Here is a 27012-nt window from a genome sequence, read left to right as displayed (position 1 = left end):
GTCAGCTCCATTTCCCCACTGCTCTCCCCAAAGCCTTTGCAGGCACATGATGTCGAGCTCCCCACAAAAAAACACAGAGGCTTGCTCAAGTTCTGTGGATGATATAATGTTGGTGCAGCTAATTTAGCTTCCCCCCTAGTGTGCAGCCAGGGTGCTGCTGGTGCATTGCGGCTCAGCTGCAAGTCAGGCAGACACTGGCTCTGGAGAACAGGTTGTGTCTGCCCAGCCATGGCAGAGACCAAAAAAGGAAGCCAAGTTGCTGATTATGAACTTCATAAAGGAAACTATCAGAGATGAAAGCCAAACTTGGTTTAGGCTCTGTCCTAAGCTCTCCCCATCCTCCTTTGAGGCTAGGTTATGTTTATATTATATTACTTAGCAACAAAGTGAAGTACACAAGCCCAAATAAAACTTGTAAATACATAGGCAATTACACTACAGACTTACCAATATATGTCAGTACCAGATCACCAATTATTTACTTCCTATAGCTACATGATTACTGTGAAAATTTACTTTGAATTGATTCTTGTCCGCTAGAATGTAATAATATCCTTTCTCCTCCAGCCTCTGCATTTCAAGTGATTCACAGACTAAAAGTAGAACACTTTCCCTAAAAAGACATACAAATGAAAGTCTGCCTGGTCTTCCTGCTGCTGGATAGTAATTATCTATTCAATTACATGTATCCATTCTCTGCACTCTCTAATGCAGAGAAAACGTGCTTATCCAGATGAAATAATCTTCAAACATCTACAAAACCAGGGCTATTGATTATTGTTTCTACAGCTGCAGAATAAGAGGCATTGCAGCCTGAAAGTGGTAGAAGTTCTTGCTCCGTAACAAAGGAATTACAGGAGTTTAAACAACAACAGCCATATTTTCTTCCTTTATGGCCTTGTATTTCTCATTTTCTGCCACAAAAATAATAAAAGAATCCCTGATATGGTCAAGATACTTGTATGGCTTCCTCCTACTGATCTAAATGACAGTTTTCACATTTGTCCAAGGGCCATAACAGAAAAGATGTTGCTTTCTGTTCTGTAATTTCACCATAGGCATCATCCACAACTAATCTTGCTAGACTGGAAAGATATATCTGGTGTCTGTTACTGTTTTGTCATGATGAATTCCAGGAGTAAATTAGGTTGTTGTATGTTTTTAATTATATTAAATCTCTACTACAAAGATATAGAGATTTTAAGGGAGGATAAGTCTGCAAGATCCTGAGTTCCTGTAGATGACTCTACCATGTGTGCATCTCATGTTTAAAAAGGAGATGTTTGACATACTTGCAAATATTGTAGTGATATAGGCTGATTAACAAAATTATTTTGTAAATTCTTCTTGTACACTTACTTAAACCATAATTGTTCACATTAGAAAGAATGATGCTATGCTTAAAATTATTAAGTCAGGGTTATACTTGCTCTCTGGTCAGGACATTAGTTTATCTATCATAATGCCTGTCTGAATTAGCCATGCTGACAACTGCCCCTCTTGAGCAACTTGCTTAAAAAAAAAAAAAACATTTTTCAAAACTGAGGAGCTGACAAAATTTAAATTAGCAGCCACCATTAGTCAAAAGGAAAATAATTGCAACTAAGTAAGCAGATGCTGTAATATTCCTGGAACAAAAGTAGCAGTGGACCCACTAAAATTAATCTTGAGAAAACAAGCTGTGAGCCACAAGAGGCCTGGCTGTAAATACTGGCAGCAACGTTTCAGTAAGGTGACTTTTCTCTTACCCAGTTTCATGCTGTGTCATTTATCTGAATTTTAAGAAGGGAAATGCTTCTATGCTCAGTACAGCTTGAGAAGGACTGATCTATGCCCTAACACATACAAAATGCTTTGTCAACTATACTGTTCAATGTTTTAGGCTGCAAATCCTATTCTGGGTACAGCTGGATTGATAATAAAACATTAAACTGTCTTAGCATGCATTTTCTCACAAATGCAGGGTCTCCAAATCCTACTCTAAAATAAAAGTATCTTTTACTTGCTAATCCTAGGTGACAGACTAGGTATTTTGAGACGGTATCAGAGTTGTAAGTAAAGTTATCTTTTCAAAAGACCCAAATCTGACATGCCAAAGATCTATTTATGCTGCTAACCAATCTCTCCCATAAAAATGCCCCTCCGAAAGAAAACAAGTAATAACTGCATCTCCTGGAAAAACAGTCATGGATTATTCTGAAGTATAGAATAAGAAAGGAAACAATTTCCACTGGTTTAATCTGCACTGCCAAGCAGCTTCCTTGTCACACTGCCTGGGGCAAATTCTGTGTACCAGGACTGACTACAGCAAAACCTGTGATGTCCATCTGAAGGACCTGAAATGCTAATCGTATGCCATCATATGAACAGAAGCATCTTTAGCCAATCTAGGGATATAATTCTGCTCCAGAAGCACAAACCTTACATTGTGAGTGACATGAAATAAGCGTTATGCTTCCATACAGAAGATGAATGAAGTAGTCAAGAGTGAGAGCCACTGTGGTAGTGCTTCAGGAGGCAGCATCAGCCAGTGCCTGGCATGTAATGCTGGCTTTGGAGGGTTGCAGCAGGCAGTAAAGTCAGTCTTCACCTACTTCCCCATGTGTATTTAGAATAAGATTATGTTAGGTCTCAACTAAGCAAATGAAACCATCAAGCTTCAGATAAAGGTCTGAATACCTATCATTACATCTCCTGTTTAGGTATAGCCACCACAGACATGTTTGGCCACCTCAGTGGAGGTGAGAAGGGGGAAAGCTGGATTCACATTTCAAGCAAAACAAGTTAAAACCTAATTTTTTGTTGTGATTAAATAATTTTGTGAATTGAAAACATCTGCTTAAGAGCCCCCTGAGATAAAAAGAGGAGGGGGCCCTGCTCATTCCTCCCTCTTCACAGATCTCTGGGGGCTGCCAGAGGCAGGGCTGATGACCATTCTCCTCCTCCAGATGACCACACACACAGAGAGCACAAAAGATGAGATAGGTTTTCCCAGGGATCAGTGGCAACTACAGAAAAATGAATACTTCTCTAACTAAAGCTGTCCAGGGTTGGTTTACTAACAGTCATTTAATCTCTGTAAAATCTATGGGCTTAAGCAGAAACACCTAATCTCTAGAACAAATTCATCTTTTCAGGCAAAGCACAGCTGATCCTTGAACAGTAAAAAGACAAGCTCACTGGGCTGTGTAAATGCAGCTGAACAATAAGGTGGCTAAAGGAAAGGTTTATCTCAAGGTATCACTTGTCAGGCTCACAGCTTTGAAGGAGGCTGCTTCACATGAAATGCTGGAGGAACTGGGTGTGCGGCTATTACCAGTTCTTAGCCCTAAAGTGCTTTTTACTCTCACCACAGTCATGAAGCCTTTGAGACACTAAGGAAACTGCCTTCAGTCCATGGAAAAATTACTAAAGTAGCAAGAGGGAGATAGACTGCCTTAATATGAGTATTAACTTTGTTCTCTGCTGGTAGCAAAGGACAGAAGTTTTTGTAACTGAAAGAAATTCAAACAGAGGGGAAAAAAATGAACAGCAAACAAAAGAATACTGGTCAGTTCATTCTGGCACACATTATGCTGCAATTCTGCTGCCAATGTCAATGTATTACATGCTGTGTAGCTATAAATTTCAGTTATGTTTGAATAAACACCAGCATATAGAATCACTTTAGGTCTGCCTAATGCAGTTTGTCTGCAAGCAGGCCAGAATTGCTATGTTTCTTCATCTGAATCACCCCAAAATTAAAAGTTTAGTTGCTCTCAAAGTGCACATACCTGCAATCCCTTGTAGCAGCCCACAGACATTAAAAATGCTTTTCTTCATAATACTCTGCACGCACATAGTAAAGACAGACACAAATGCCACGGTGCAGAGAATCATGATTCCCATGGCTAGGAAAATAGCGGTTGCCTGCCAGAACCCACTGGCAATCTCACTGAAGTTTTCAGCGTAAGGACCACAAAGCGTGTCTCGTCTGGAGAACTGCATGTGGGAGATCCTGGTGCAGCGCCCGTAGATGCCCAGCGTTGGACGGTAGGGCTCCTGCTGTCCCCCCATTCTGTTGTCCACCTCCTCGGAGCTGGAAGGCTTTGCTTTGCCAATCAGCCAGTCTGCACTCATGAAGGCAATGAGCTCTGCAAAAGCCACCACGATACTCAGGAGAGTCCATAGCATCGACCGACACGTTACAATGACATGACACATATTGATGTCCAGTGCTTGTGATCAGTGCAGCACACTTAAAATCCAGACACAAGGGAGAAAAAATTAAATTAAAAAAGGAAAAGGACTCTAAGAATATCACTGCGGCTGCTCTGACTACTTTCCCAACTCTCTCACAAAGGCCAAGATGAAGCTTCTCAGGAGAAGAAGTGAGCAGCCTCAAGTCTTGCAAGCAGTGCAATCATTTGCTCTCTCTGTTTAGTTCCTCCTTTTTTCTTTCTGGGATGCTGAGCTCTGAAGCATGCGTTTCTTTCTTAACATTCATACTGGCACATGACACTGCAGGCTGGTGGGGGAGGCTACAAGGACTGCCCACTGTTTGATATCATACACCTACAAGAAAAGAGAAAACACATCAGCAGTGAGAAATAAGTCATTTCCACCCCCACAACAAACCAAGATCTGGCACAGATTCACATCAACATACAAAGCTCTAACAAGGGCTAGTCAAACAGAGCCTGCTGGAAACCTCCCTGATTTGTTGCAGAGCAGTAATTAATCTCCCTCCCACTTCTGCCATTACTTACAGTATCTGCTGTGCCCTATCCCATGGTGGGTGTTTGTCAAACACTGCAAGCAAAGGTCTCAGCAACACCCAGTGGTCCCACCCACTCCTACCTCCACACCCCCATCATATTCTGGTCCAAATTACCAAGGGTGCTGGCGGTCACCCAGCAAAATGTTTGGACACGTTTAAGCAGTTTCACAGATGTGCAGCTCCTGCCTTCACTTTGGGGAGGCATCACAGCCCGACTTTGGGACCAAGGCTGAGCACAGCTCCACAAGCTATGGGCACCTAGGTGCAAAGGGCAATGAAGGAACCTTGTTCCAACCTTCCGGGTTTCTGCTGACTGCAGCTGAGCCAGCCCCGCCTCAAGAAGAGGTGAACAAGATTACAGCTGCAGACAGCTCACCCTGTGATGTGGTGACCCCTTTGAAGCCTGGATTTTGCAAGGAGTGGTGCCTCCCTGGGTCTGGGATCAAGGTTTGCACCAGTGTTTCAGGAAAACAATCTGCCTGCAGGTAAGTCACACACCTCATCTTGAACTTCTGCCACCACTGGCAGCCTCTGGTGACTCACGCCACTGTGAACAGGAATCTATGGAAAAGCGCCCCAGTCACTGCCAAGGGGCCAAAAGTGCCAGTCAGAGGGGTTGCCAGCCAGCCGTGAGCCTCCCAACTCCCCTCAATTCCCCTCTTCCACAGCCCTGTGTAGGCTGCAACTGCAGCAAAATGTTCCCCAGGGCTTTCCCAAAGCCATTACACAGCCTTTCAACAGGGGCTGATGACATTCCCAGAGTTACACTTATCTTAGCACAAGAGGCAGAGATCACTATACTTCCAAGTCCTATCCAAATATCAGCCTCAAAATAACAAACAGGTCATCCCACACGCCTCTGCTCTTGAACTGAAACAGTGTTGCCTGAAAGCAAGGGTGGGAGCAGGAAATGCTCTCATGTTACCCCCTCCAGGATGAGAATGTAGCACTTTGAAGTTTTCTTCACCAAACCCCAAATACTGACATTGAACTGGAGGCAAGAGTAAAGAACCAGATCCGGACCTCACTGCTGTGCTGCTTCAGTCACCAGATGCCAGAAAAACAGGCATCCTCAATATTTTTTTTTTAGGTTTTTCATGAGGTTGGTATTTAATTTCTTAGGAGTTCTGAGTCAGGTGGTTGAATATTAGTCCCACTGAATGTAAAATGAAGCATACACATGCAGCTTCACACATTCAGAATTTCATCCAGAAATTTCTACTCCCTTCTATATTAGATATAGTGAATCATCTGCAAGATTTCATCCAGAAATTTCTACTCCCCTCATACTAGTTGTAGTGAATTGTCTAATCTGCAGATTCCTTTGGTAAAAGAGGCTTAAAGCTGATGTGCCAAAAACAGAATTTGTCTCCTGTAGTTCAGTGTTATGGCACTGCCTTAAAAAAGGGCCTTTAGACATAGTGAGCACTTCTGCTAATTTTACATTTTGGCGGGGGGGAGGGGGGGGGGCGCATTAAATTTTCAAGCAACCTGACATGCTAATGACTTGAATACACCCATTGTAATAACAGAGCTGAAGTGTCAGCCTGCCAAAGAAAGTTAATTTGCCCAGTATTTCCACTTAAAATAATGACTGGAATGTAGAAAATGTCCATTACAAACCAGTATTCTTCTGATGTCATCTGCATGATTAGAGAGAATTTAGTTGAAAATGCTTTTATTTTTTTAAAATATGCTCCAGAAAGCTCTAAAATCTGTATTTCTCTGCAAGAACTACGCCCATATGAACTCCTCATCTTTGTAATTCCAGGATTTTCAGCGAGGTGGAAGGGATGTCAGAGCTGAACACCCATAATGGCTGTTACTGTTGACTCTGTACTGCTAGCTATAAAACACCCCTTACTGAACACAGATGAAAACAAAGTTCATATTTACTTAGGTAGGTGGATATTCTAGATGAACACTGGCAGCCATAAAAATTATCATTGATAACAAACATGGAATGCTATACTAGAAGAAAAGACCAAATCATGGGGTTCTTTCCCAACTGAAATGTAAGCAAAATAAATTGCAGCAAAATTTTATGACAGTATCTCCAGAAAAGTCACTGCATGAACAAAACAGTCTGTCTAAAGCTGACATGAAGGTCATGCCAAATCTCAGGAGTTCGCTTCGCTGTTGTTCAACTAAAGGACACTTTACAGCATCTAAAAGTGAGGTAGTAGATGTCATTGAGAACAGCAATTCAATTCAAAATACTTTGGTTTGGCTTCTCCTAGGCAATGAGTACTTTATTCTGGTGCGAAACACCAAGAGTCAATACATATACCAAGGTATCCTCAACCTTGGGAGAACTTCTGCATAAGTTTTTCCGTGCACTAGTGACATAGTCAAAGAAGAGCACCACTCATCTGCAAGTCCTTTTTCGTCAGACAGACAAAAATATTTAAAGTAGGATGGCAAGCTCAGAGGAGGGGCAGAGGCATTTCTTTCTGAGACTTAGTAAGGAAAGATTGCAGATGAAGCACTGAAGACAAGTCCTAGCTCAGTCATGTTTAGATAATTAACCTTTTCCTCCCAACAACCTCTTCCCCCTTTTCCTCCCAACAACCTCCTCCCCGCTATGGCTTTCCCAATGAACCTAACCATCTCTCATGTGGCTCCAACAATATGTTTGTGCTATACATGGAAGCCTTTCCAGCTACAGGCTGTACTAAATAACTGTGCTTCATAAAGCTTCACTCTGCTCACCCCCAGCTTTTTTTTTTTCTCCATTTTTTGCTCAGCAGAAACTCAAACCAGGCCCTTGCAAGGCTGAAAACTAGCTGTTTATTCTTCCTCTCAGTTTCCCATCCCTCAACAAGTTTTTTCCATGACAGAGCCGTATGTTCTTCACAGCATGCCACTCAGCATCCACTTCTGACCGACTATCAAAATATTTGCTTTGACAACTCAAATTCAAAATACACAATGGTTCTTTAACCCTTTTGGTATTAAGTCATTCAAAGTAATTCCTGCTGAAGAAGCAGATTACAAGAAGTAGCCTCACCTCATAGTCATTTGGGACTCTCCCTATTTTTACTACTGCATTCAATCACACTGGTGTGGAAGGAGGCCACTCATGCTGGAAAACAGCCCTGCACAGAAAGTGCCCACATGAGCCACACACCACAGCAGCATGAGGGTCCTGGCAGTGCCATTCTGGCCCACCACATAACCCACATTCCTCGTCTGGACAGCACAGCTCTTGGATGGCTCAAACTAAACCTTCAGCCTCATTTACCTTGGCTACCAGAACCATGCTCATAGTCACGCTCTGCATGAAGTGAAGTTTAACACAGTGATCAGATGTCAACAAGAACATCAGATCCTCAAAGTATCCAAAGAGAATAAGAGCTCTCAAATGCAAAATTCTTTTGGTTATTTTAATCTAACAGATCAAGCCAATTTAAAACATTGCTAAAACTTTCTTTCTCTTCAGATTCAATTTTGACAATTAAGCCTCCAGTCATACTTTCACATCTCTAGCTAGGACTTTTCAACTGTTGCCTTTTACTATACAATATGTCTATGTTCAAAGTATATAAACAACACATATTTTTTCAATGAGATAAACAAAGAAAACTGCCTCCATCTTACTTACAACTGGCAAAACCAGAAAGTGAGAATCCTCTCCAAATTATAATATTTGAATTAAGGTTTTGATTTTGAAGATGTCAGGCAGATGGAAAGAAACAGCTGCAAAGTACAAATCTGAGGTTGTTTATTTTAAAAAGGTAAAGACAAGTAGTGTACAAGAGAACCACAAATACCTTGTAGAACAATGTTGCGGCCAGTCCTTCATGCTCCCCTTATGATTTAACTGAAGTCCGAGGCTTGGACTACGACTCAGCTTTTGCCCTTTCCAGTCTGGTTCTGCCAGCTCAAGAGTGAGAATAAATAATTTTTAGATAAGTGGCTTTTGGCTTGATTTAAGCAAACAGCTGAATGGAAGGCCACACAGACTGCTGAAGCCATCCCAGTTTATAGAATAAATCCAAGCATAGTTAGACATTTTCTGCCAAAGTCTGTTGGGGTCCAAAGTACAACCACATAGAGGAATTTCTAAATCTTGTTTACCATACACAAGCTTGAGCATCTCATAATGCAATATGTGCAAATCTTGGAAGCCTGTGTTCTGCTTTCTCTGAAATGTGTTTCATTAGCAGTAATAAACTCTCTGAATATGCTTTGAACTACGAGAGTGGAAGTGGCTCCTATTTGTGTTGATGTTTACTCACTATTTAAAACAAACAGAAAGAGGCTTACACACTAAGACTCAATTATCTTAAGCTGACCCCCACCCAGGCTGACATGAGCTCCCCCTTTAAAAATCTTCCATCCTTAGGTGTTACTGGACAAGCAAACTGTTCAGTTGTGAGCTCACCCAGCCTGGAAGAGTGAGGCAGCCATCAAACCATCGAGGTAAGAGGGACTGCGCTTAAGACAATGTGGTATGACCACTAGAAATTGCTCATTTTCTGGGTCAGGGATAAATGTTGGTCAATAAACTTCTCCTCCCATTCAGTCCTCTCAGCATTCTTACAAGAACTGCTGTTCAGAAGGAGATGGCAGGCTTCTGCCAACTTCCCTGCAGTCTTCAAAGGAGGAGACAGAGAGGTGCACCGCCGCATTTCTACCCCACAGACTTAGAGATGACTTGCAAATGTAAAAAGAAGTACATTAATCATACTCCCCTGTCACAAGAGAACAGCGACAAGGATTAGTACTTTGGGAAAGACCAGTTGTCCCAAATGGCTTGGTGTGGGCTCTCTTTGCAGACCAAAAGGGAGCTCTGGTGACACTGGTTTCTGATAAGCACTGCATACTCGCCACAGGAAGCACCTGGACCAAGAATAGGGAAGGACACTTCATTGTGCCTTTGTTTCATTTTCTAAATGCAACCCATTTCAAAGTGATCAAAAAGATTCAGTGTCAGATAACAAAATGGAGAAGGTGCTTTAAAGCTGAAGTGGTTGCACAGCTTCAGACAAGTAGCTGAGAATAAACAAAGGATTCTCCATTCACCTACGAATTCTCATCAAATTATTGCCAACCTAAACAACATTCCAGAACAGAGCTTTTTACTTGAAGAACAAAGAGCAAAGTTTTTATTAGTCTTCACTTGTGAATCAAAGAGAGTGACTATTTGCATATCTAATGAATATTTAACCATTATAAACCTGCACAGGCGTATTAATAAGTGCATTATTGTGACAGGTGGTTGAAAACACATCAGACTAAACAGATGAATTTTACTGGTAATGGAAAGAATGTAGACTTATGATGCATCATGTCTTATTCCTGCTGGCACAATGTAAGATGCTGGCAAAAGATATTAAATGGAAAATGAAAATATTTTTCAAAATAGTCAAAACTCACTGAAGTATCCTAATCAAAACACTATTTCCTTGTCTTTCATTTAAATTATCTCCATACCAAAGGAATGTAGATGCAAATTTTAATTAAACTATCCCTCATGTGCCCAAATATTATATACATCAAGCGAAAAAGAAATGTATAAACAAAAGAAAATAATTATGACAATGACTGTTGGTCTCCTGAAGCTGGACATGATGTTTATTCCATTTTATCTTGCAAATGCTATGGAATATGACATCTAATTACAGGTGGATTTGTTTCTAGAATACATCACTGTAAAAAAAACAAATATAAAACTTCTTTCCAACTTAAAAAAAAAAAAAGCAGCTGAAATGTACTATTCTTCTGACCTCATTAAAAGCCATGGCAAAACTCCCACTGACTTTAATGGGGCCAATACATCACTGAAAAATCACTACAAGAATGAAAGTTTCCAAATTTTCAGACCAACTGCAGGGGAGGTTTAAACACAGAATTCATTTCCCTCTTCCCTCATCCAGACAAAACTTTGCTTATTGCCCCCCCACTAAGAGGATATCAAGCCAACTCAGATTTCCAGCATTGCCTCTGAAGCGCAAATTCTCAAGCTGGAGATTTGTTCCATTGCTCTGTATTTATTGACTTACAAAATTCCTTAAATCTGCAGCCATTATGTTGTGTTTTGAAAATTTACTTGGTATCTTTTGTAATTCCAAAATTTATTAAAGCCTACAATGTTAAGAAAAGCTAATGTGTGTTATTTCTACTGTTGCTTCTCAGGAGAAAATTACACATCACATCAAAAATCATCACTAAGGGAGCAATCTTGGCTACAATTAGTGATAGTCTAACTGCTCAGGAATTTACCAACTGGGAGCAGAATCATGATTTTTCTGTCCTAGTTTGATTCCTCAGAACCTCACTGAAGTCTCAATCTTCAGAAGTTTCATCTGAAGCCCCCTTTCTTGGTTACCTACATTATCATATATGCAAGGAGAGTCAAATATTCATTGTGTTGTGATTACTTCATAAAACTCTGAACTAGAGCTCCTAAAGGAGTCTGATCAGAAAAAAAGGAGGGTTAGGAGAAAAATGGGAAGTCAGAAGGAAGGAACTACTAATATTTATAATATTTATAACAAACCCTCACTATTTTTTACTAAGGATTTTTACCTTACCAGACTATGGCAATTTAAATAGTTAATGGTGTGTGCATAAACTAGAGCATCAGACCAAAACCACATGTAATCTATGCTTATTGTAAAAAACAGTTCACCCTCATGACTTCATTGTGACAGATTTGGAACTATTCTTAATAATTTATTAACATTGTACTAAGATATTTATTATACTAATACATTGATTATTGTTTAAAATGAGACTAGTGAGAAAAACAGGCAGGAAAGGAAAGGATGACTCAGTTGTGACACTTCTCAGCAAACCCTAGGGAACTGCTTACTAAAAAGACAAAACTTGCTCAGGAAAAGACTCACAAACACAGCAGATCAAAGACCTGAGGATTGTTTAGGAAGGAACAGTCTTTCAAACTGGAGGGAAGAGAAACTGTTTTAGACAAACAAGCTTAAGAGAAAGGCACCTATGGGATGTACCTATTGAAGTTAGGCCAAAATGGAATACCATACTGGGCTCCTCATTTGCCCTTAGACAAAGCAGAACAGCCTGCAAACAGCCTTGGTTCCTTGCATGAAGGAAACACCACTTCAGTTAATTCCCGAAAGGAAACCCCTGCAGTATCTCCTTTCGCTTCTGAGGCTCTGTTAGCAGAGCAACCACAGAGGTTATGGCTCCCTAGCCTGTCTGAACAGCCAGGGGTGGGTCATTCTTCTGCTGAGACGAGACCTAAGGCTGTAGACCCAAGAACTGACCTTTCCCAGCAGGAAGGACCCAGAGTTGTTTGCACTGTTACTCACTGCAAACAAGCTTCTACATCAGTCCTTCCAGACTGCTGCCAGCTAGAAAGACACCTGGCAGGTATCGACTGCTCCCCAGGCTCATGACGTGTAACACTCTCTCAGTAAGGAAAAGACACACTTTTGGCACAACAGGATCCTTGCACTTTGGATCCAAGACACACAGCTCAAGCAAACTACCTGCTATGACAGCAGTGACTGATCAGATGGGGAACCGATCTTGAAACAAAATGCATGATCATTCTTGTTCCTCTTAATTCAAACTGAAAGTGAAGCATCGTTCAAAAACAATCAATACAGACAAGCCCCTCAACACAGTAATGCATAAAATATGTGTACATTAGAGGGAACACTTTGACTGTAACTTTTCATTGTACTTGAGCTGAGGAGAATCAGCAGTGTCTCAGGTAAGTGAAAAGGGCTGTGATGGATAAGAGCTGCCAGAGTGGCTGATCAGAGCTGCTGTTCCTGTACTGGCAAGGATGTCTGAAGTATCTGGGCACCACATATAACAGTAAACTTTAAATTGTGCATGAAACACCTTTTATCCAGGAAACGGCAAAGCACTCCGACACTGGCATATCTCTGTGCACATCAACTAAATGTATAGAGCTATAGACATTTTTAATGGTTAACCTCTTGACTGTGGCCAAAGAGAAGAACTGAAATGACATATTTTCAATACTGCATATTTCATTCATCAGTAATTACAGGATTGCAGTATTTAGTTGGGATCTCTGAAATGGAAGCTCACTGCAAAGAGCCTGGAAACACCTAGACCAATAGCTGAAATTCTGGAAACCCCATTTTAGAGCAAGAAGCAAAAATTAACAGATTATTTATTTTAGCAACTGGATTTAATTTTAATGCCAAGATTGAAGATAATTCTAGAAGTTGAGCCATGTGCAAAATTCTGGCTTGTTTTAATGCAGTTTGACTTGCTAGACTAGATAATGCTAACAGTTCTTTTCTGTCCGTAAAATGTATACAATTAATAACTAATGCATGTTTGTAGAAACTGAAAAGGGCTTTCTCAGCTTCACTTTCTCCTAAAATGCTGTCATACCTCTGTTTATGACGTCATGTGGCTTGTGTCACAGAAACACTTAATGTGCACTAAATGTGCAAACTAAAACTGGGCCTGTGTGGGGATATGCATATAGGTCTGGTGATGATTCACCTTACTGCCATATAAATACATAGGCAAAAGAAGGGAAGAAAGCATAAATAACCATTCCAGATGGGATGTTCCCTCACTCAGGTAATGAAGTCAGTAGCAATACTGTGAACTGAACCTCAATGCTACCACTAGAAACCCTACAACTCTGGAGATTTAATATATTCTGCAGTGTCTTGCACTGTGCCAAACACTTTTCTTGTCATCCTTCTAACACAAACCTCAGGTATTTTTGTGCCACTTTGAATCTCTAGCCCTGACACACCACATGCAAATGTACCTTTCCTTCTCCACAAAGGAGGACTGTAGGACTGTGGACATGGTCACGTCTCCAACAGTGACTTTGATTTTCTGCTCACTGAGAAATGGTTTAAGTATTAAACTGAAAGGTTTTTTTCCTACAGTAACCACTGCTGAATTAGGCAATTACCACAGCAACATGTCAAAACAGTTTCAAACAAACTCACTTGTAAAGAAACAAACCTAGCTCTATGACTAGCTTTCTCCACTTGTGCTTCAGAGGAAGATAAACTTACGCCTAATACCTGTAGCAGAGGATTTCCCAAACATGTACCTCATTGAAGAGAATGAAGCTACAGATACTCACGGGTCCCACTAGACTGTAGGGAGTGGACTTACACGACAGACCACCTTTTTAGTTATTGGGTTGGTTTGTTTCTTTCAGTTCTCAGTGACATTAATCCTTTTGAAAGCAAATGCAGTTTACAGAATGGTGGAAGGGTAACATCTGATTCTACTATTGCCAAAAGGCAGAAAATTCTTGATTATGTCTTTCCCATTGGAAATGCAAATGAATCAAAATGCATATCTGAAGATCTCCCAAGGAATAGGCAGGTAATTATTACTAAGAAAATGGTCCCTGCATAAGCTTTTTAAAGCTTCCATAAGCTTTATAGAAATCTGTCAGCTCTGTGAGTTTCAAACATTTAACTGAATTCTGAAAATTATCTTTAAACATAAGATTATCTATTAGATCTCCTTAATGCATTTCAAGTTTTTCATGGTAAAATTAGAAGTACAGTACAAGAAACAGTTTCATTAACTGTCCATCATGGAAGTTGCTGTTTAAAACCAATTCTAAATGGTGTACTCATTGCATTCTGTAGGTTGATACTGATTATTACTAGCATCAATTGGTTCTTTAAAATACATGGTTGCAAATTATAAATTTTATCTTCTTTTTCCTAATAAATGCTCTCCTAAAAACCAACCAATTTCATCAGAGGCAAAATTAATTAGATTTGAATAAATTATTAACATAACGTATAAAACTAAAAAATAATATGGTCATTCAGACTATACATGAATTTAAATTTATCAGAATTTTACTCAGAATTTTGTACCATGACTCCCTTGTCTGGGACAAATGTCCCAGTTTATGTTGAATATTTACCTTTATCTCAGGCAAACAGGACATGCTCTTTTGCTAGTCTTTTTCTCTTTTGTTATGCTAAGATTGCAGAATTAAAAGTTCTGATAATGCAATCACATAAGCAAAATCATTTCAGCCTAAAACAGAATATACTGGAAAAACCCGCATTTTCCCTGGTTTTTGGTTTGTTTGTTTTTTTAAAAGATGCTTAGTCCAATGTTCTCTTACTTTTCAGCAAAAGAGCTGTGAGATGTCCGAAGCATCAAGGGAGAGAAAATAATGAAAATAAATCAAAATGGACTGACTACTTAAATATAGAGAGGACAAAAACATGCAGGTAGAAAGACCAACATTATAATCTATAAAACAGGCTTGGGGATGGGAGGATTGAGTTTTTTCTCTAGTGAAGCACTGCCTAATGTACTGAAATGTTTTCCAATAACTGCTACCCCTTATTAAGCTCCAGATCTCTGACAATGTGTAACATCTTGCTATCTGACACAGTTGAAATTTTGTCTTGGGTGTATATACATGTATATATAAACACACACACATTACAAAAAGCTTGGAAACATTCTGCCCTTACAAAATAATTTTACAGTCCTCCTGAATAAAAGTTGAATCAGGAGATTTATCTATTTCAACAGATATAAGATTAAGGACACCAAAATTCCTACTTTATTTAACCAGCATAAATATTTCTATAAAAGTTAAATTTCAAAAGTTATAATCTCAAGACTTTTAGAAAAAATATAAAGTGCAACAAATTCCACAATCCATTGAATAAATCAAACAGGAAGCAAATCACCTTCAATGCACACCCAGTACCCTGACTATCTCCCAGCACTATTGGATGAACAGTGTCTACAACACTTGCAGGTCATCAATTTGGCATCTTTTGTGCCAAAATGGTACAATGGGCTCCCCTTTTTATCTTTATGTCAGAGAATACAATTCTACAGGAAACTGGAAATAAAACTCATTAATCTGTGTTCAGTGAATACCACCTTTAGAAAAAGTAAGAGATTGTTTCTCTTGAATATTGCTTATCTTTTACAATTTAATTCACTATGTAGAGTAGGAGCTGATAGATCCATCTGGTGTTCTGCACAGGATAAATTCCAAGAATACACTGGTTGGTGTACACTGCATTTTCTTCTTGTTTACTAGGGTAAACAAGAACTTTAAAAGGTAAAAACCAACACCCAAATGAAGCATCTGATTCCTTGCTTCTGTAATCACTTTTCCCCTGATCTGTCATGATGGCAGGAGTAACAGAAAAGAAGCTCTCAAAGCTTTTTGGTGCAGCCTGGTCTATTTGCAGCACAGACAGAACAAAAGATTTAACTGGACTGACTCACTATTTGGATAATGATCTCATCTGAATTGAGCTGTGAAAATACCAATTTGCTTGAGATGACATAACTGCTGTTGCAAAATCTAGATTCCTCTAGTAGTAGCTCTCCTAGAAAGAAGGCTTTGTTGTAAGACAGAAGGGAGAGGCTGTTCAAGCAGATGGTCCAGCAGGCACATGTGCACAGCCAGGTCAGAGCTGCCAGCAGTGCTGCAGCAGCCTCCTCACATCAGGCTGTCCTCTCACAGCTGCAATTGTGATCTGTGCCCTTGCAGGTTCTGCCCTTGTGGGGCTGAGCTCCACATCAAATGCTCACCTTTGTGTTTGGAAAAACTCAGCATGCACCAGGCTTTGATGGTGAAGCCGTCACCACTGGCTTCGTTGCTGGTGTCATCTGCACTGAAGGTGATCCCTGTTTTGCAGCATTATTTTAAGATGCTGTCTGAGTAATTCTGGATAGATCACAAGAAAAATTGCTTATCTTTCACCAAAATTCACAGAAAAATCCATTTCCTCTGGACTGGAAGAGACATACACAAACTGGTGCAGGAAATGCCACAATCGGTGGCAATTGTGTTTTTCTGTGCCCAAGGTGTGTGTCTTTGGCTTCAAGAACATTCACATTTGTTTACTGTGCATGTTTTTTCCAAGAAAGGAAAGAACTACTTTGTTCACTTTTTACTATAATCAAAATCTGCTATCCTATTTAGGGAAAAGGAACATAGAAAGCAGAAGATATTAGACACCAAAGTTATCCTTTTTTATTTTTCTTTCTTAATATGGCGCTGCTAAACACTTATTTTTTACAGTTTCAAAACCAAACTTAGGGTAATTCCTGCCCTATAAGCAATATTTGTATTTGCTCATCATGATCATGACCTTGGCAGTGTGATTTAAGGCTTCTGAGTGCTTGCAGCTGTACTGACCTCTCCAATGCTTTTACAAAATACTAGAATAACAAAAGAAGAACACCAGTATTAACTTAAAAATGTTTAACAAATTATCAGAAAAATTCTAAAGCCTTTAGCAGAGTCTTAGTCCTTTTACCTAGGATACATCCAGTACTTGTCTCCCCACTGCAGGCTGAAATAGAAAATTGCAGAAATTGTACATGGAGCGAAACACTGCTTGCAGCATGTGCACACCCCAATCCTCTGTATTCCACAGACACTGTCTTGTATTCAGGAGGGCTTAAAAACAGTTGAAACTACAATGAAACATGCTGAAAGAACAAGAATGCGCATAGCTCCTTTCCCCAAATGTCGAAAAACCTGTGTGAACCAGATTTCAGGTTTTTTATGACCTGTTACAACAAGATAATATACAAATGGTCTAGTTGGTTGGTTTATAAACAAACAAACATGACAGGTTAGGTTAGATTAGATGTGTGTGTCAGAAATGTCAAAATAGCATGCTGGTCACAGTCATACCCAGTAAAACAATCCTCTCCCTTGTTTTCAAACTCAGTTTTGTTTAAGGGTTGGTTTTTTAGAGGGGGGGGGGGGTTGTTTTTTTTTTTTTCCACAGGAAGCTATAAAAAGAAACAATAAGCAGAAAGTACTTAAACCACAAACAAATGCAAGGAAGAGATAAGGTGAAATACTAAAAATAAATCTGGAGCAGTTGCAAGCTGGTGAGGAAGCAAAGTAACAGTAAAACATCCATGTCTTTATGCAAATGCAGTTAAAAAGAAAATAAATAAATAGGAACCAGCTGGTGAGAGGAAGACACGGTAGAACAAAGCACACTATGGGAATGAAAACACAGGCTGTTATAATAACCTGTACAGGAAAGCTGCATGCATAAGAGAAGGTCAATGCAGTATTACTGTAATCTGAGACAACAACAGTGTGCTAAAATATGAAGAGGAACAATAGGAATGCTGGAAATTCCACTGTACCTGTGTGGAGACTGGTAGCTTGTTCACACTCTGAGAGCCTGACTGCTGACAGCCAACTCAGAGAGTCTGTGCCATTCCCCAAGAAAACCCAGCAGGCCACCTCAGCAGCACCACCCCTTCTGGGCAGCACTGGAGCAACAACAGTTGGACTGACCTGGGGAAGGTCTGACTCAAGAAGGTATCCTTGCACCTTACAGATTGTTTTCAACACCCACCAGTACAAAAAGTGACATTACCAGAAGTCTTATAATACAAATGTTAAATGATTACATAGGAAAAGTGATACTGAATTCTACAAGAAGCTGTAAAAGAATGGCAGATAATTTAAATGTGTGCAAAAGAATGGTCAATCACTGTTTAATCTTTGGAAACTCCTGGGGAATTTGTAAAAATAAGTTTAATACAAAAGACTGATATTTATCAAACAGCAGTAACATATCTGTATTGAAGAATATAATGGTGGAGGGTAAAAAATTCAACCTGTACTCAACTAAGACCAAGAAACAGGAAACCTATAAACTCTTATAAGCAACTCTCTTAAATCCATAAAGAACATGAGATTATGGAAGTAAGTCTAACCTTTAAATTGACTGTTTCTTTAGAATGACATACTAAATCCCAAAACTTAAATTACTATTCCTGTGGAAGGAGAAGACCAAGAAGGGTATTCAAGCAGGCAGTGATCCCTCTGTGCAACTTAAATTATATTTTGTCTCCTGAAAATACTATGAAAAAATGCACAGAAGAATGCTGCTAAATATGGATTCATCATCCCATTTTCAAAGTCCAAATAACCCAGTTTCCTAATGGTAGGCTACCATTGAAAGTCTTCTAAATGAGGGATCACAGCCTTCAAGAGCTCTATACAGCTGCTAAGATTAACAGCAGCTTCCCTTCACTCTGCAGAGTCATGTCCTGAAGATCATGATGAGCTAATACTAACATTGCTCGGAAAGCCGGAATTACCCTAAGCTTGTTTGAAACCATCAAAAAACAAGTGCCTAGCAACACTGAGAAAAATAATGTCAACTTGTCCATTCCCTCATTTGCTTTCTAAGACAGCAGAGGAAAAAAAAAGCATTCATTTAGGTTTGTCTGCAGTGTACTTATGTACACTTATCACTCACAAATAAGTAATTCCTTTATAAGACAAATGAAGGATGCAAACAATTAACAGAAAACCTCAATTTGTCTTTTTTTCCCTCCCTGTCTTGTAGACATAAGTTGTATTTGCATTAATAGTTAAAAACTGGGGATACTGCACATTTTTCAAAAGCACGCCATTTTAAGAATATACTATACCTTGGTTGATTAAGTGAGGTAGCATACAAAGAACATAGTTTTTAAAAATTCATTTTTAACTTGATAAAATTAGCATTAGCATGGAGCAGATTTTTAAGTCTGACAATAGTAAAACACATCAAAAGTAGTTCAAAGTCGTGCTCCGCCAGAGTTTTGCAGGGAGATACTGCTATTCCAATATGCATAAACTGTCACGGATGCCATCAAACTGATGCTCTGTAAAAACTAGACAGAGAGAAAAAGGAGAATACATCCCATCCACCTTTTCTTCCTGCCATGAAAACTAGAAATTAAGGCCCGTTTTTTTCCAACAACAAAATTCAGGCAATGCTTTTTGATGTGGAGTGATGGGAATATGTATTTTGTTTTATTTTGAAAAAAGTTGTTAGATATATTCTGCAGATGTAAAGATATATTAATGCATAATATTACTTAGCTCCTAGTCAAAATTGTTGCTTAAAGCACAAAACAAATACAGACTATGATAGTGATCTCTGAGTTGGTAAAATGCTTTCATGTACCCACCAGAATATTATGATACAAATCCCTCTGGTCAGTGACACTGTCTGAATTCAGTTCCCAGAAGACAGTAACACAGAACACCAAGGCTATAGACATGTCAGACTTCTGAACTACAGTGAAGATTTCGAAACAGTAAATAGGTTTGCACAGATTTTTTTTTCCTCCTGCAGAGAAAGATTTCATAGGATATTGTAAATGTTCAGTATAATTTAAAAATTCTAATTTAATTGCCAACAGTTTATGAACTCATCATTTCCATGAGTCTTGCCTTGCTATTTGATCACAGGAGTAAAAGCTTCTTTGGACACAAAACACACATCTACAACTGTAATCTTAGAAACTAAATAACAATGTGACTCAGTTACTATGTTTTCACTTAGATCGGCTGGTATTCAGGAAGTGAGACTCCGATTACTAATTATCTGAGAGAGCCCTTGAAATGACGAGTGACCTTTTAAAAGTTCTGAAGAATAAACATGCAACATGAAATCACTGGGAAACAGCTTCTTAAAGAAAACAGGTAATGGAGAAACTTAGTTGAGAATGAATGCATATCTGACACATCCTGACTTCGGTGTTTTGAACCCAACAAGGCTGAGCACTAGCCCTCTACGGAAAGCGGAGTTGCCTGTTCTTCCTCAGAACTAAAACCCATACTTAGATTTTATTCACATTCCCCATATATGCTGTTATCACTAGAAGACTACCCATGTCACAAAAATTCTTATGCTGTGTTGCCATATTGTGAGCTCAGACAGTAGTTACACAAAGTCCATCAAACAACCATCAGAAAATACAATTAGGGGTTTTCCAAAACTGTATTTGGAAAAGACAGTAAAAAAAAAAATAGAGTATGCTAAAAGTGATTAAACCAAAGGTAACCCTTACAACCTTTCACTGTATGCAGACATGATCATTAGTAGAGAAATCCAAGAGGCATTCATGTAGAGGAATGCAATTTATTGAAACAGAAGTCAGTAATTGGATCTGCCTGGAGTAATTGCATATCATAAACACAATGAACTTGAAGCCTTGGTGTATATCAAGGGCTATGAATTAACTAACACCAATGAGATTAACTGAAAAAAAAGGAAAAGGCCTAATAGGATACTCATGCACTTTGAAACAGCTATGCTGCTTTCTCAGCTAGAAATAGTACATGAGAAGCAGATAATCTTTTGCTATATCTCAAGAATGTATGTATGTGCTCAGATGTCCAGAGAACTGCAGACAGAGAGAGATCTGGAATTTTTCTGGCAATGGGGAAAAAAAAAAAAAAAAAAAGAGGAGGTGGGGATGGGGTGGGAAGGGGATCTTAAAGGGAGATAGGATCAGAATGAACCCTACATCAAAACTGTTCCATTCTCCCCCTGTCTGAAAGGGGACAGCAAATGAAGTTTTATTTTTATTTTTTAAAACCAATTGAAGCATCCAGGAATCTGGACATAGCATAATTCAAGTATTTCCTAAAAGTACAACATAAACTAGCATGAAATCAAAGAAGACAACATTCAATGAGGGCAAGTAGCAAGAAAGAGAAGAATATAAATACAGACTGCAGAACAGCTAGCAGTACTATAGAAAAGGAAGAGAATGTAAAATGGGTCACAACTGAGTAGGAATCAAAAGAAAAAGAGGACAAAGACAAAACTAAAATGTTCTAATTCAGAGATGTGTTCATACTCCCACCAAAACACAGAAGGCAGTGGTTACATGCACTTTCAAAGCATCCAGCTTCTTGCTTAACATTTCAGCAAAATACACAGAGATGGCAAGAGAGATCAATGGCCAGAGGTCTTAAAAATGTGACATGAGGGAAGATATAAGAAGCCTTGATTCATATGGAAGAGTAGATATGATAGTAACTGAAGTGATATTGCTAGGACCCTAGAAACAGAGTTATGGTTCACAATCAGCCCATAAACCCACCACAGATTATCATTTTGTCCAACAAACAATTTTGACCTTAAACACAAACCAGAATCCTATATGGGTAGTTGTAAAAACAACTGCAGCACTGAATAGAGCATAAGAAACATAATGGAACAGAAAAAAATTTGTGTAGGGTTACCATTAAAAAAAAACCATATAAAGATTTTCTCTACCTTTCTTCCAGTTTCAAGTTTCAGCAGGAGCTATGAAAGCAGCTGTGGTTGGGGTAAGCCTGAATGGCTGGACAGAAGTGTGGTAAGAATTTCAGGGTGAACTGAAAAGAGCTTTCTTATACAGTGCAATCAGTCAAACTTGAGGTTCATGCCCTTCACATGGCCACTCTATAAATTACAGGACAATAAATCAACCAAATCAAAACAGGATGTGCAGGGCAGTTGCAGTGTTTCTTGAACACCTCCTCTGGGATGCAGATGCAAGACACCCAAGGGGGTTTGCAGTAATTTCCAGCCCAGGTGATGCATATGCTCAAAATGGTCCAGAAATAATTATAAAACTAGATCCTATAACAGAATCTTCTGCTTGTCTTCCTGTCGACATTTACAGTGTGCTGCAGGAACCTGCAAGAATGCCTTTGTATGATATCACATTCTAAGGTAATTTTTTCCTCAAGTAATAGTTATGTTAGCCCAGAGCCTCTCCATATTCCCTGTGGTAACAGCTAAGGCTGCATAAAGTAACTATGTAAGTGCTAGAAAAATGTTCAATTGACACAGCTGTTTGATGGCAAATTTCAAGTTGGGTAAGGGCATCCCTTTACAGGAAAGTGGAATGAAAGTTGTTGCAGTTCAGGCTCAGACTTCATCACAGGTTCCCTTTATCCACCAAAATGTAAGTTCTGCCTTAGTACAAAGATTATTCAACACTTTCCACTCTTAAAATGTATTTTCATTGCTTACAACTTTGCCAAAATAGCAGTTTGGGCTGAAACTTTCCACACCAGATGCCTGCCTGAGGCTGAATTTTTTTGCACAAGTTTCAGCCAAACAATTTAGATGTTCTGGAAAATGAGGATGTGTTTTTCAGTATTAAAAGCATTTGGTGAGTTTTTCTTCAAGAAAGAAAGCTTTGTAAGTGTACATAAACTCTTCTACTCCATCAGATGGTTCATCACACTGAGGGGTGCATATCTACTCTGATTTGGCAGCTAGAGGCCTTTTGTAGGCTTGCCCAGTGACTCAAACCTCCATAGTCTGCATCCTTACTCTGTATACCTTTCTGTCAAGCTGGAGTCCTGCTGAGACCAGCAGAGCAGTCACCCACCCTGGGGGACAACACATGATTTCAATCAGCCATGGACCATGTTGGATCAGAGCTGAAATCAAAGCTCAATTCAGAGCATGCTTTTCCTTCTCCTGCCAGTGACTGAGCTATGCAAAGGGCCATGCTGGGGGGTTGCTTAAGAAGGAAACAGTGAAAGAACTTCAAAAACTAAACCCAAGAAAACAACCACCAAGCACACACAAAAAACCCAACAATAGCCACACCATACCTGGAGACTGGGTGGGCTGAAGTAATGAAGTGAGCTGGAAGAGGATGGAGAATCTGGATCAGTGAGACAGAGCTCACTAGTGAAGAAACAGTTAAGGTCTCTCCCAGGAAGCAGCCCAACCAACTTACTCAGGGATAGCAAATCAGTGGTAACAGTAACAGATGAAAAGCACCTAGAAGTGTTCAGAATTTATTTTGCACCCTCAAATCTGGCATTTCCTTACATTTTAAAACTCTGCATGACAGCATTCTCAAAGGTCCCTTGTTTTACATCTGAATCATGACTTTACAATGTCCACACACGCACTGTAATTGTGGAGTGTTTAGATGCTACAGCAGAGCCAGCCCGGCAGGGACTCGTTGGAGACCAAACACGATCCTTTTCCTCCCATTCCCTAACAGACTTTCTTCATTCCTTTTACCATTCTGGTAACCACTGGATCCCTCCATGAGGTGACTGAATCTGACAAGCCAGTAAAAAGTTAATCAAGAAGAGAAGGGTAGGGAAGAAAACCAGGAAGGAAGTACAGAGACATTTTCTCAGTGTGCGAGTTGCACTGGCTCCCAGTGAAGATGAAATGCACCCCATTGGGCAGAACCAGACCCCAGGGAGCACAGGGGAGAAAACCAAGGCCTCCCACTTCTTGTCAGATAAAGGCCTTCACCATGACAAGTTGGAGGACGTTATTACAAAAGTTACAGTGGGACATAACAATTGCTTAAATCTCCCCATTGATTGGGGCCCCTAGAAAAAAAAAACATGTCCTTCCAGAAAACATGTCAAAATGACTGGTATTTCTTCATTCAGAGTCACAAGTCAAGTCACATGCTAGAATTATTTCACTCTAGCAATGCTTCAGTGACTCACTGGCTGGTGTGCAGTATATTACCCACAGAGAACTCATCTTTATTGTTTAGCTCATATCTATGTGGTTAGAAAACAACATAGTTTTATGCAGTCAGTCTTATTTTTCTGTAGTTCAGTCACATTGGTCCAATTTTATCCAGGGGCAGCCCACCCACTTCCAGATTAAAACTAGAAAAATAGTTCTTCTGTTTTCATCAAAAGTTCTTCCTCCTTTACCCACATTACAATTGTACCCATACTCAAACAATACACTCCAGACAAGCTCTGAAGAGTTCCCTTTCTATTCTTCACACATAACAGCTCATTGACCCACCACAACACCAAATCCTGGCAACCCTTCCGGTTAAAATAAATAAATAAGCCCTTAAACCCACCTCAAAAAAGAGATGGGGTGATCCAGCTCCCAGATGCAACACTTGGTTTGAAAATTACAGCAGCAAGTGGTCTGGGAGCAGCATTTCTGCCCCTGCCCTGAACAGCCCAGCCTTTGGCTCTGACACTGAGCAGGTGGGCTGCTGTGACCAGCGTGGGTCACACAAGAAGCCTGTGGTCCCCCACATACATGTCAGAGAGTGCTAGGCAAGACTCCCCAAAGTTTCAGAGAGACCTGGGAAGAACAGCTCTCTTCACACCATGAGTTAGGAGCGAGGATGCTAATTGTAATAATGAAGCTGCTGATTCTCCTGAGCATGCAGAAAGACGTGGACGCCTTAGCTTTCCAAATTATTCCCTGCAGATCAATCCTTATTGCACAGACAGACAAATCTGGCTGTGGCCTCTCCCTTCCCCACAGTCCTCTGGACAGAGCTGGGTCTGCATCACAGATCTGCAGCATGAAATGTCCTGAAATGGGGAACGGCTTGCCACACCACTCTCCAGCTACAGACCAGCATCATTCATCACAGCAGCTGACAGGTTAGACTTGTGCACTTGGGAAAAAACGGGAAAAGCAACAAAAACCCCACCACACACTGAGCAGTCTGCAGCAAGAATCAAAGATTATTGCATCACATTCTTGTGCTGCATTCAGGGCTTTTTTGGCCTGAGCTCTCTTCCTGACATCATCTACCATGACTATCCTCCAAGTTCTGTCTCAGAGCTCATTTCCTCATGGGAGCTTAACAGAACTACAACTACACATGCACGTTAGAAAACACTAAATATACACACACTGGCCAAGTAAGCTCTCAAAGAACAAATTTCCAGTTGGTTTGCTTATCTAGTACCAGCAATCTACTTTTTTCCAGCCTTTGTTCTTACCTTCAACATACTAATTTTATTGCAGGATGCTTTTGAAATCAGAACATTAGATATGCCTTCCCAACATCGGATTAGTGACAGGAGGCCTCTGGTGGAAGCTTCTCTGGGCTCCTGGAAGGTGGAATATATTTTTTGAGAAACTCCATCTCTTTCTAGACTGTCAAGTGCTCAGTGCTTTTAATATTACATGCTTAATTGAAAACACCTTTACACTCACTCATGTAAGTTGGGTATACTAATCCTGAACACAAAATATGTCCTCTCAGAGTTTTAAATAATCAGTGTTAACATTTATATTTAAGCATTCCAACTGCAATAAATATTTAGTTTAAAAACTGTTTCAAGTGTGTATCACATAGAAAAATAAAGTACATCTGTAAGATGTCTTTAAGGACACACAGTAAAGAAACCAACAAGACTCAGCTTCCACCAAATAATAAGTACATTAATAAATTTGTACTTAAAAAAAAATCACATTTTCCTTTTTCCCTTCAGGAAGAGTGAATACTAACTTCAGTAATTTGGTTTCTAAATAACAGACAGGAAAGAATTTCTCTGAGAGAGATGAAAGGATTTAGGTAACACTGTATATGCAATTAGAATTCCCACATGTTTGTATCACTGGGAGTTCCTGTGGGTGCTGGGGAAAGATTAGGCTTGATTAAACTGCAGACTCTGTGAGTTTATAAATAAACTCAGTTGTGAAACACACAATAAAAATCTATTTGAGACAAAATTCAATTCATTTATGAAATATCTGAATTAAGTTCCTCAGTTATTTTCAACCTAAAATTCCATTGTGTTCATGTGAGCTGAAAAATAAATGAAGTCCCTTGAAAGTGTTAGATGAAGAAGTAATGGAAAGAGAAAAAACTACTTCAGTTCAAGATTTCAATGTAGATACTTCACTGCCTATTTGGACAAAACAGAGATTTCAGATGTGTTTGTCACATGATTCCACTTCCACACAATAATGATCTATTCAGTTCAACTGCCATTTATTTTCAGCAGTAATTACTCATTAGCAGTTGCATTTTGTCAAGACAAGATTTTGCTATTGTGAAAATATTTCCTGGGTAGTCAGGATGTCATACCATATTCTAAACTGTATGTCCCAAAGGCTGATTCAAAAATTGAAATTCTAAGGGAAAAACTCCCCAGCAACATATTTCAACAAACAAGTTGGAGGTCAGAGAGGGAAGGACATATAAGTTTAGCAGAAGCTTCCTTTTGGTCCATGCTTTTCTTACGAAATGTCGAGGTCAATCAGACAAACAAGCAGTCCTATTCTTAACATGGAAAATTAAGGTACTCATTACTGACAAAATAGGTTACAAACCAAATCCAATAATACTGAATATAGATTTGAAACTTGCGTAAGAGTTTACAGTCAATCTTGAAGAAGTTGTATTTAATCTGTTCAACCCACTCCCCAGAATACTTTACAGGGAGGAGCACATTCAGCCATTTTTTAGATTTCAAATCTGTCAGAGAAGTATCTGATATGTATTTGGGTTTAACCCACTTATTACACCATGCTGAAGAAGAAAGTACATTATGTTCCTAAAAGAGTTCAGACACTCCAAAAGCAAGCATTTCTTTTCAGGAACTTGGATTTAGACAGACAATCTTCAAAATGTAGGTAAAAGAATAGCAAGCTTTTGCTGCTAGCTTGGCATGTGAGAACAACAAAAACCCCAAAACAATTAAAATTACAAGTCAGAGCATGAAATATTCCCTTCTT

The 27012-nt window shown here is 39.5% G+C and overlaps 1 protein-coding gene across 5 annotated transcripts in view; it reads right to left on the bottom strand.

Annotated features, from left to right (window-relative positions):
* Positions 1-27012, bottom strand: part of LHFPL2 (LHFPL tetraspan subfamily member 2) — a 119589-nt gene that overhangs the window by 14101 nt on the left and 78476 nt on the right. For 3 of the 5 annotated variants that reach the window (XM_063180491.1, XM_063180495.1, XM_063180490.1), the window contains exon 3: positions 3774-4554. In XM_063180491.1, coding sequence (XP_063036561.1) covers positions 3774-4203 — 430 coding nt within the window. In that variant the 5' untranslated portion in view covers positions 4204-4554. Of the gene's footprint in view, positions 1-3773; positions 4555-4648; positions 4719-8532; positions 8643-27012 lie in introns of those variants that run through there. The other 2 variants (XM_063180492.1, XM_063180493.1) reach the window with 2 other exon arrangements.

The sequence above is a fragment of the Melospiza melodia genome, chromosome Z (assembly GCF_035770615.1).
Source record: "Melospiza melodia melodia isolate bMelMel2 chromosome Z, bMelMel2.pri, whole genome shotgun sequence".
Lineage (NCBI taxonomy): Eukaryota > Metazoa > Chordata > Aves > Passeriformes > Passerellidae > Melospiza > Melospiza melodia.
This window is presented reverse-complemented; position numbering and strand designations above follow the sequence as displayed.